The 12478-nt window shown below is 34.7% G+C and overlaps 1 protein-coding gene across 3 annotated transcripts in view; it reads right to left on the bottom strand.

Annotated features, from left to right (window-relative positions):
* LOC145680365 (endochitinase-like) overlaps positions 1–12478 on the bottom strand; it is a 49661-nt gene that overhangs the window by 21921 nt on the left and 15262 nt on the right. For all 3 annotated transcript variants that reach the window (XM_081750779.1, XM_081750780.1, XM_081750781.1), the window contains exons 2-4: positions 7934–8037; positions 4178–4353; positions 1309–1489 (exon numbers count right to left, since the gene is read on the bottom strand). In XM_081750779.1, coding sequence (XP_081606905.1) covers positions 1309–1489; positions 4178–4353; positions 7934–7988 — 412 coding nt within the window. In that variant the 5' untranslated portion in view covers positions 7989–8037. The remainder of the gene's footprint in view (positions 1–1308; positions 1490–4177; positions 4354–7933; positions 8038–12478) is intronic.

Genomic DNA, 12478 nt, shown 5'->3' with positions numbered 1-12478 from the left:
CCAAAAACTTTAAAGTCTCATTTCAAGTAATTCCCCAATTATCTCAGATGTTAATTTGTGTTACTAAGCTTATTTTGCACTGTGTCTGCTAATTTACTAAGGCTTTACTAAGGCTTTCCTAAGTCATACAGAGGAAATACGGAAAGAAGAAGGTTCCCATTAGATGCTATCATTGCCAAGCCAATCCTCTCAGAAGTTGTTTTCTTTACACATTTCGTAGATAGATAGATATAGATATAGATATAGATATAGATATAGATATAGATATAGATATAGATATAGATATAGATATAGATATAGATATAGATATATATTCTCCTATCTCTTGGACTACATCAGATCTCTTTTCCATACATGTTTCAATTAGGACTTAATATATAATCTCTATCACTCACACTTTCCAGACAGAACCCTGCAAAAGATTTCCTTCCCTCACGCTTTCCAAATAGAACTCTACAAATGTTTTTTCCTTCACTTTCCAGAAGTCTACAAAATATCTCTTTCTCATATACTTTCTAAGCAAAACTCTACAAAATACATATTTCTTGTGCACTTTCACTTTCCAATTAAAATTTTACTGAATATCTCTTCTGTCGCTTTCCAACTAAAATTATATGAAATATCTCTTATCCTCATGCTTTCCAATAGAATTATAAATGATCCCTTTCCCACACGGTTTCCAACTGGACCTCCACAAATGATACCGTAATTTTTTTTAACACTCTTTCCAAAGAGAACTGTATAAATTATCTCTTTTTCATACAATTTCCAACTAGAGCTCGACAAAATACTCTTTCTCATATGCTTTCCAACCACAAATTTACAATATATCAAATTTTCATACTCTTTCCAACTGGAATTTGACCAAAGACCTCTTTCAAATAGATTTTCCAATTAGAATTCTAAGAAAGAGCTCGTTTTCGTCATTTTCTGACTAAAACTCTACGAAACATCTCATAAATTCAAGTAGTTCCACTCTGAGAGGCTAATAGGGTTCCGGTGGCAGCTCATGTGGTTCGGATCCCATGTTAAACTGTACATGCAAGTCTCATATAGTCTCACTGTTGAAAGAGACGCTAAACTCGAATCAAGTAATTCCACAATTACCTCAGATGTTAAATTAAATCTGTAAAATATGTGCCACCGCCGGAAACCGAATTGAAGACTACAGGGATCTAAGAAAGGCACATAGGAAAATACCACCTACATTTCCTATCAGGTAAATACCAGGTAAAACTAGCTTCCCAGGATCTCCTATAGAAGCTTATGTATATATGTCCAATGACAAACACACCTATTAATACTTACTAACTGTGCTGTTGATGAAGGCTTCTCTGCGTTCTGGAAGCGAAACCATGTCTGAGTAGTTTTTGCCATCCTGTATATACCATCCACCAGCTGAAAGAGTAGTTTTCAATCCTGGTTCCTCCTTCTTCAGATCTGTGAATCGTCTGAAGCCACCAGGAAGGCCATTCTGTCCATAGTCATTCTAAAACAAATAAGAAACAAACATTATTTTTTTTTCAAGTCTAGAATGATTTTTTAAATGGATATATGAATGGTATGATATGATCCCTCTGTTAAACACATGACAGTTTTATAATATAGTTTTTTATTTTTGACTCTTGATCAAAATTCGCTGAGTCATTTGCCGGTATGTGCACAGTTTTAACACTTTCTTAAAGTTTTATCACCGAAAATTAAGCAATGATGATAATCATAAATATTCTTTTATTAATAGATTGCTTTCCACACGTTAGGACCGTCTATCTACGACGGTTCTCCACTACTCTCTATTTTGTCACGTAGAATTGCCTTAATGTTATTAAATAGTAATCTTTTTCCTTTCTTTTCTCTGTTACCTTCGACCATATATTTTTAATAAAAAAAAAATATATCCTTAAGTAATTTCCAAACCAGTTTCTTTCATTAAAAAAAAAAAGAAAGAAAAAAAACTTTCTGGTTCTTATTTATGTCCAAACCAGTTTCTTTCCCTCCATTCAACGATTTCTATTCTTACCAAACCAGTTTCTTTCTCTCTTTTTAACTATTTGCACTTCTTAAATAACATCCAAGCTAGTGTTTTTCCTCTTTTAAATCTTTCCCATAGTTTTAAGTAAAGCCCAAACCGGATCCTTTACTCCTTAGAAAAAAAAAAAAACATTTCCACTTCTTAAATAATATCCAAACGAGCTTTATTTCATCCCTGTAATTGTTCCCACTTATTAAATAATGCCATACTATTTTCTCCTCTTTCCTAATCCCCTTTTTATGTATTTCATCTTCTTAAATAATACACAAACCTGTTTATTTACTTCTTCATAACTATATCCAGTATTGCTTGACTTTCCTCAATTTTCGTTTACAGTTCATTAATTTTTCTTTTCCTAATCTATTTTACATTCTTCTTTATACTCGCATTTGGTTCGCTATCAGTCACTTTTATCCCTCTTCCGTACTATACATATTTTGTTCCCTGTACAGCCAATAATCTTCCCAGAGAAAATTCGATGCCTTTCTTTCATAACTCCTCCTTTAACGATTTACAACATATTCTTGCAGAAGTAATTGAATCACTTTCTGTTAAAAGAGCGTATGTAACATTTCTCACAATTTTTAACTTTTTTTTTTTTTTTTAATGAAATACTTTAAAGGTAGATGTAACAATTTGTGTTAAAAGAACATGTGTTTCTTGAAACTGTTATAAATATAAGGCTTTTTTTTTCATGAACCAAACCGTCTCTTAAGAGAAGAGTTTTTGGCATTTCCCGACAACTTTTTTTTATTACACATACGCCCTTTTAACAAGAAAACGATTCAACTATAAAAGCGAAAAGGGCATCCATAAAGATGGGATTTGTGACACAAATTGTGTCTTCAGATTTTATGAGAGGAAGAAAAAACTAGTTGAAATATCTTTAAGGTAATAACTTATATAAAAGTCACATAAAAAAGTTAATAATTTATAGAAAAAAAGCGCATCCTAGTTTTGGTTGTACTCTACATATAACTTAAATAAGAGTAAAAACAACAAAGTGAGCAACAGTTTCGCCAATAGATCATTGCCTTCATCAGACACGTTATAAGTTATGATCAAAATAATTCACATCATAACTTCTATCAAAGGGAAAGTTCTACCGTCGTAGATGAAATATTTTAGCCAGTCTACTAAATTTCAAGACTGACAGCACTGCAAGATAGCCGCTGGAGCCACCAAGCGGTTATTGTGTGTAGCTTTTAGTACCGAGTCTGTTCTGCATCGTGTAAAGAATTCCACGAATTTATGTTCCGAATTTTGTGACTTACAGTGATTTTAGTGAACTGTGATTGTTTTGTTCGTCATGCAATATTAAAGTGGAGCAGAAAGTAGCCATCATATTTGTGTAAAACTTTGCAAAACTGCCACGAAGATCGTGGACATGATTAAAACAGCTTACAGCAATGGTGCTTTTTCTCGAGCGAACATTTTCGTGTGGCGTCATTTTTGTGAGGGTCGGGAGGCGGTCACGGACGACCTTAGCGTTTGAACTGCAGATGTTGTTGAAAAAGTGCGGGAAAAGCTGACTGAAAATCGTTGTCAGTCCCTCAGAATAATTGCGGAGAACTAAAACATTGTAATGATACTGTTCGGAAGATCTACAGAAGAAGAAGATATGTTCCAGATTTGTAACCTACTGTCTGACAGGGAGTCATGAAGTACAGACACTTTTGGCAAACTGATAAAAAAAGATTACTTGTTTCAATCATCCGTCCTACTCACCTGACCTGGCCCCAGCAGATTATTTCTTATTTTCAAAGATCAATGACGTTAAAAGGAAAATATTTTGATCCTATTTCGGATTCCAAAGGGCTATGACGAAAGAACTCAACACTTTCGGACAAGAGTACTTCTGAAAAGGAATCTAGAAATTATACAGCAATGCCTGTATACAACAAGGAGGGTATATATTGAAGCAGCCAAATCAAGGTAATTCTCTTGTGCATTATTTTCTAATAATGCCAGTCTTAAAATTTAATAGACACACTGTGTAGTCAGGAAGAAAACTGACTACAAATGAACCTCATAAGAGCATTGCTTGTTCATCTCAATTTGAACCATAGAAGTGTAGTTATGACAGAGATTGTACGTACGTATTGTTGTTTATAAAGAACAAACACGAATATCTCTTGAACTTACTGCAGGGTTCAGACTTTGAATTTCCCATGTTGTGGTGTTTACTCCAACGTCCGAGTACATCAAATAGTTGCACATCTGGGTAGGAATGTTTTGAATTCCGTAGATGGAATCATTGTAAACTGGCCACGATTCGTAGTAACAAGCTCGACGGGCAGGTTTAGCTGCAACTAAACACGCTGTAAGAAAAATTAGAAGGTATAAATTTGAATATACTTGTACCTATAAAATAACGCCTAAAACACTATGAACTATATAACTAGAGACAAATTTAGACTAGACATTATTTAGCTTTCTTTTTCGAATGTCAGGCATGATACTATCAACATTATTCTGCGATCATTAGCTAAATATTATTCGAATTAATAATAATAATAATAATAATAATAATAATAATAATAATAATAATAATAATAATAATAATAATAATAATAAAAATTAGGCTTGTGCATATATTCATCTATATGTCGACAGTAGACAATCCTATTTCGGTAATAAGTTATTGACGAACACTTTTAAGCACATTTTGCTCCTGTATTCATAAAACCAATTAGTGTTAAGTTTTAAAGCGGAAGATCTACATTTAAATGAAGAGGTTAACAAGGTTTTGAGTAAATAGTAACTTCTTAATTTAAGTCACTCGGCTTACTCATCGTGCTAAAATATTTGAAATGATGATGGGCAAAGGTGATTTTAATGCTTCTTTTGAAAATAAACTAGCATTTACTTAAATGGGACTCAGACCTACAACGTTCAACTCTAGTGCGGGAGGGCTCTGGTCGAATCCCCGGTCAGGGTGGATAAAATCAAGTCCCTGGGTTTTATCGTGGAACTGCCGCTTTCTCACACATTCTCATTCCACCAAATCTTTCACACTCATTCCAGGGGCGTCATTTAGGGGGCAGGGAGGGGCAATTGCCTCCCCTTGACTTTGAGATCTATATAGATTTTTATCAATAGAATAGTAGAAAGTTAGTGAAAAACGCGAAATTTTGCTTATATGAAGAGGTTTTGCCACCCCAAGCAAAATATGAAATGATGCTCCTAACTCATTCACTTTTATAAATCATCTCTCTCGTTTATCTTACAGAGCATATGCGAGGGACGCAAAACCAAAAATTTAATTTGATCCTCATTCACTTAACTTTGGATCCTCATAATCTCAAGCAAATACTTTCAACTGCAGTCGCTGTTTCGATTTCACGATGGTAACGATTTCAAACAGCACTTAACTTAAGAGAAGCCATGTAGCCACCATCGATGGTGCTCTTTTGAATAGCCCTGCAGCATCGTAACTGCCCGACAGTGAAGTTTTCACTGTAGGAGACTGGCACAAAAGGTAAAGATATCTATTTGTAACCACTCCTGATAGGCTTTCTAGAGCTCTTTAATAATGCATGGTCTCCTGTGAGAGAAGGCACGTTTCAATAGGCCGAAAATGCAATAATCCATCGATGAGGCGTCAGGTTGTAATAGCTCTGTTTACGAATTTGTTTATTGCTCAACAAACTTATTCTTGATACAGTCCCGCGACGGGCGACATGGCAGGTGTCGTGGAACTGTAGGCCCATGGTCGCCATTGAGGTATGTCCTCAAAACAGATAACGCATTCCAAGTCCTTTGAATAATAGGCTGGCATGATGGAAACCACATAATCACAACGCCCGGTCGGTTAATTGAGTATTACCGTGACGTAATAGATGGAATTATTCCAATACATGAATGCACTGTACGTGTATACGAGGGAATGAACATCATCATATCATCTGATACTTCAACATTGAATATATTAACTAGAGTATAATGCTACTTCAATTTTAATAATTGAGACCCTTCAAATATAATGTTCTATTTACAGTTCCAATACATCAACAGTAGTAACACCTGGAATATCAATGAAAATGCGAAATTTTATTAAGCAAATGACGAATGAATATGTTCCCTTTTTCCAATTGTATTAACAGAACGTACGAATCACAGAAGGTGAGTATCCATTTCAATAATATTTATACATGCAATATTATCAAACTTCAGAAGCCACTATGTTTGCTTTACCACAGCACGTATCACATTAGTGTACCAGATATCGTATTTGCATTAAGAATCAATTGTACTTTTAGTACACTTAGGAAATAAGTCGCATCGCCAGTTTCGAAATTCGTACATATTATTACACATTGTATTAACTTTAATTATACTTTATTTCTTTATATTATTAGTATTAACTTCTTTATATCAATAATTATCTTATACTATTCAATTACGTAGAAATGCAATGGCTTATTACCTATATTATTGTATTAATAAAATATTACTTTCCTTTTAGATGCAAAATGTCATAAGCTGGTATTTCAATGCTGACTTCCTAGTGGCAATGATGAATCAAGCTATTAGTAAAACGTTCATAATAATGTGCATGTATTCTTTATTATTTCTGAGTTGGCACTCTCAACGATTCTACGCATGATAAATTGACTTTTGCTTCGGCAGGACAATAAGATGCAAATTTACCAAATATAGATGATTGAATTATTTCCAGAATCTGTTTTGTTAACTGTTGATTTTGATTATAATATGAAATTTACAATATTTCTATGAATTTTGATGTCTTAACATTGTCCCTGGGATTTTGAAGAAAAGGGGCAGAGCCCCTAAGCTTACCGTTTACAAATTCATGGTTTTTGAAACCATTTCTGCAATAAATAAAATTTATACTTAGCTTCCCCTTTTAAATAAAATACGTAGAAATCACTGAGATTATTGTTCCACTTGGTGAGTTGTCAAATAATTTGTTTTAAAACTTAAACTTTATAGTAATTCCATACTTTTTCTTATATCGAAGTCACAAACAATTTTCTTCTTCTTTATCTTCACTTGATTAAAATTGATTCGGACCAAATTCCAAGTTCTCGTTATAATGTCACATAGTATGGATTGACTTTAATCTCACTTATTATAACTAATAACAAAACAAATACTTTTAAAATTATACGAACAATGAACAAAACATTAACATATTTATGACGGTGCAGGATTGTAATACGTACACCAAATGGTGGAGCATTACAAGGTGACGTCACTGGAATCTGTGAACGAAATGGTAGAAATACTAGTTTCTTCCGCCATGAGTTGAAGAAACAAGTGGATTGAGCGAGAAGTGTGATTTGGTGCTTTATCTTGATGCACTCAAATACGATTCTGATTCCTCCCATAGAAATGGAGAATGTCATGGCGGTAAACGGATGTCAGGACGTTAATTTGGCAATATTCTGCATTTGTCTTCCTATCTTTTTTTTTTTTTTTTTTTTTTTGGCTATAATAAGCATTAATGAACCAGAGCAATCGTATCCTAATCCCAGATAAATAATATGCCAAGAGTATTGAAGAATCGGAGCAGCTTTATTCTGATCCCAGATAAATAATACACCGACCATTAAAGAATCGGAGCAATCTTATTCTGATCCCAGATAAACAATATGCCAAGAGCATTAAAGAATCGGAGCAACTTTATTCTGATCCCAGATAAGTAATACAATGAGCATTAAAGAATCGGAGCAATCTTATTCTGATCCCAGATAAATAATACGCCGACAGCTAGAATGAATTCGGGGATGCGTTAATGAATTTGTAGTCAAGTGAATGGGAAAAATCTCAATTTTATTCAAAACTTCACTATTTTAAAATTAATTAGTTTTGAACTTACATGTATTCTCATCTAGAATATCTACAGGCAAAGAAAATATATAAAAGACAACCTACCTGTTAAACTGATAATAAAGACTGTGAACAGTATAAGGGAATTTCTTTCCTTCATGGCGAATCTATTTATAATGTACGATCTCTTAGTTCTTTTACACTAATTTCTGAAAGAAAAGAGAAAACACACATTAACTAAAATTCTTTACACAAATTAAAGTGGTCCTCTTTTTTAAAAAATGTGTAAATTGAGATCAACGTGCCCGGCGAATAAGGTTAAAACTAGCGATTTTGTGTATTGTTGAAGGTTGTAGAAAGGAACTATCCTTCTCACCCTATCTTACTAATTTCAATCCTTAAGTCTGTGGCTATTTGGGAATGTGTTTTCGAAGCGTTACCCCCTAGAGCGAACGCCACCAAGGTGACTATTTGGTAACTTTACTTTTGCCAGAGTTATAAATCATACTGTGAGCCAGTTAGGGTTTCCAGGTCTTGTTTTGCCAAGTCCAGGTCTATAATAGCAGAATTCCAGTACTCTGCACAAAGCATCTTCAAAGCAGCTGTTTCTCGCTAAAAATCCCCTTGCCTGGCAACACGTGTTTTCTTTTTTCTTTCTTTTGACATCTTTTAAACAGCAGGCGGTCTATTGTTCCGAAACGCACCAAATACGCTCGAGCTAACGTCTTCTCCGTGTTTTTATTGCTTTCGCGTTTGTGATTAACCATCCATATTTAAATACATGGTCAGCGTATTCCAAGCCCCTACGCAAGAGCAATAAAATCGCTCTGCAAACGCTACAAATAGCCAGGGACTAAGCACACGCAGGGACGCAATTATGCTAGTTGTCTCCCGAGGCAAGAACTCACCCTAGCGCCCCCCTGACCAACCAAACAGGGCCGTAACTTATGGGAGTCAGAGGGCAACTTCTCCCCAGGGAAGCTCCCTGCCGTTCGAGAGGCAAAATTTTCTTACTCCATATATGATACGAACTGATACGAACATGAAATTATAAATAAAGCATCGAACAGGTTCACTATATTACATAACAAAACAACATACAAAAGCTAAATAAAACAAAAATGAGTCGTGGACCCATTTCAGTAAAATATGTCTACTATTACGGGCCCTAGAAATAATATTTATTCGTATGGCTTTCAGATTTTTTAATGTTGTTTCTATTAAGTAATTTATCATGTATGAAATGGGTCCAGGGACGTGCGGGAGAGCCCACAGGCTCCGGGGGGCTCAAGAAGAGTAAGAGAAAGATGGAAAGAAGAGTCTTATTTTCGAATTTTGCGGAGGGCCCAAAACAACTTTTTGTAGGGGCTCCAAATATTAATGCTTTCCCTCCCCCCAGAAAAGAATATAAGTTACGGCGCTACAACCAAACCAAAATGCTTCCCCACCACATGTGATATTGACGTCACACAGTAAATCTCCTATTCCATTTTTTCTTCAAGTAGTAACGCTTGATTTCAAAATTGCAATATATAATTTAATTTTTAGTTCAAGATAAAATACCAAACTAATTAGAAAGTTGATTGCCAAATAATCTGAGAGTATAGCATACTTGGCATATTCTTATAGTCTTATCCTAACTGCAAATCACGATGTTTTTAGAAACATAGCAGGATGTGCATATGTGTACAATAAATCAACAGTCTGTTGCTTTACAATAGAATATTTAATTATAACTAACAAAAAACCTGTTTTCTCAAGTATTAGAATATACTCGGACATTTTGCAATCTCTTAAATCGATGTAAGTTAAATTAAAACACAAAAAGCTGGAACTAAAATTTAACTTTGCAGGCTCTTTTGTCTGTAAAGGTTTTCACAATGTCCTCAATAGATAGCTTTGAAGCTAACTTATGCTCCATGGCTATGATTCTAAAGTTGGTGAATCGTTGTTGTCCTGTTAAGTTTCTGAGGTAATTTTTTTTTTTTTTATGATTTTGAGTTTGCTAAAACTCATTTTCTTGCTTTATAGTACAAATAAATATTTGTCCAGTTTTGCGCGCCCCAGAATTCGGCACCGGGGCACAAGCCCCGTTTGCTCCTTCCCTTAGTTATGTCACTGAGTATACGAGTAAGTGTTTAATCTTAAACAACACGCACGCTTTACAAAATTGGAAGTTTTTATAATATTTCTACGGAAATATTTTATTTATAAGAATGGAGAGTTTAACTCCCTCATTCTTGACTCATTTAAGCTTCATCGCTAAGAAAGAACGATTCAGTATCCTCAGAAAAAAAAATTGCGCCATATTCCACCAAAATTGGATTATTTTATATTACGAAAACAATTGAGGAACTTACATTAGAAAAAGGAATGTAAAGTGTATTACATGGGAGGTAGAATCGTAGCTAGGGGCTAAGCAGGGGATTCATCACCCACCCCGAAACTTTAAGTTGTTCGTTTATAAGTATGTATGAGTGTAAGTTGAACTCCAGTTAGCCTCCTCCAAATAATTTTTTTTTCGGCCCCTTGTCTTAAGAGTTCTGGCTACGGGCCGAGGGAAGCAGGAAGTAATATCTCATTTCTGACCGACTTCAAGAATTGGAAATTGTGTACAAGCCTCGACAAACATACATTGTTGTGTTAAAACGGAATAACTATTAAGTAGGTACTTATGGAATATACTGTATATATATTTACTCCGGGAGAGGGAGGGAAATTCACTCTTCTGTTGTTGATTGATTTTAATTAAATCCAAGTGGTGGATATTATTGTGAAATTTCAAGAAAATATGCGTCACATTGCATCAAACGTTTTTCCTTTTTAGAAAGTTATGGTGGAATATATATAGAGTGTTTCAAAACAACACCGACAACGTTTGAGAGATGATTGCTGACACCAAGATGAGACAAAAAGTATAGACCAACCTCGGTGTAAAACTGCTTCCTTTTGGAGTTATAGGTTGCCAAAAACACGAAAAAAAAAATGAAATTTAAAGGTCCATAGCTCCAAAGTTATGGGACCTACCGTAGTCGGGCTAAGACTTTACTCAGGAACTAATATGTGCGCTATCCAGAAATACATGTTTCAAAATCCAAAGGTATCTACGCAACAATTTTTATAGAGAGAGTTTGGCTACGGGTATATGATTTCAAGTACTCACCATCTACCTCTATAAAAATTGTGGAAATACTGCAGGATTGTAAAACTTGGATATTCGAACAGAGCACATAATAGTTGACCAGACTACGTTAAGTCCCATAGTTTTGGAGCTATGGACCTTTAAATTTCATTTTTTTCATTTTTTGGGCAACCTATAATTCCGAAAGGAAGCATTTGTTCACCCAGGTTGGTCCATTTTTTTAATCTTATCTTGGTGTCAGGAATCCTCTCCCAAACGTTGTCGGTGTTGTTTTGAAACGCCCTGTATATATGCCATTATCGGAAGGAGAGTTCCACCCGACATAAGAGATAAGTTTAAAAGAGGAAATCAACCATAACACTCGATTCGGCTCATACATTCTTCGCCTTACATTTTTTGCAACATTTCCAAAATTTCTATATTTGTCTTGCCCATCGCCGGCTGCGATCCCTTAGCACCTTCCCAAATAGCAGAGACAAGCGAACAGGGCCTAGTTCCTTTAGGAGCCGCTGTGGCGCTAGTTACGTGCACCAATATTTTCTCTGTGTGGCAGGCAAATGAAACGGCTAGCTATAACAGGAAAATAATTCTTAAGTCCCCCGCCCCCCATATCGTATCACAAAAACTAAACTGTTTTTAAATTTAATACAATTAATATCGATTAATTAAGAATAAAAGATAATACAAACACACCTGTAAGAAATCCTTTACAAATTACAAACGAGGCACTTTCCCAGAAAATGGCTTGGCATTTAGAAATTTTGTATGTTCAAAACATCCTGTTTCAACATCTGCTATGTTCTTCAGCAACACTGGAACTATTACATCGCAAATTTTTACACTTAATTTGAACGAATGATTGTCCGAAAAGAGGCACTGCAAATACTAAACGTGTTGCAGAAAGGAAACAATATAGACGGAAAGTGTTTCCGAAATTCGGGTGTTCACAAACCGATGGGCCTTTCAACAACGTGAATCACCCACACTAGTTCTTTTGTAGGATAGCACATTACGTTTCTACTGTCTTGTTTATATATCAAATTCATAAGCGAAGAATTATATTTGTTCTGACTGATAAGTTTGTGACATGAGGCACAATCCATACTTTGAATAATTTTCCGATCTACAAAACTTCGTAAGAAAACAGTAGAAGCTAATTTCACTGTTCCTGAAAAAATGTTTGAAAAGAAAAATTGTGACAATAGTAGTGAACAATAGGCTAAAATGTTATGAATTGACTAATTTCTTAAAAATGTTATGAGTTCACTAATTTCTTAGTGTGTATATGGTGTGTACAGTCTGAATTGTTAAGGATTGAATTTCATTTGCGTTATGATTTAACTGAATTTCACTTTTAGTTTACACTTTAATGAATGTGTCAATTTTTCTCCTAGTGCAAAAATGGTTATATTTTTTTTCCCTGGCATTATCGTATTAGTAGGTTTCATATGGTAGATTGACAGAAATACATAAATATCTTTCTACAACATGGGATCTTTGTATATTAT

The sequence above is a fragment of the Thermobia domestica genome, chromosome 3 (genome assembly GCF_964235325.1).
Source record: "Thermobia domestica chromosome 3, izTheDome1.hap1.1, whole genome shotgun sequence".
Classification (NCBI taxonomy): Eukaryota; Metazoa; Arthropoda; class Insecta; order Zygentoma; family Lepismatidae; genus Thermobia; species Thermobia domestica.
This window is presented reverse-complemented; position numbering and strand designations above follow the sequence as displayed.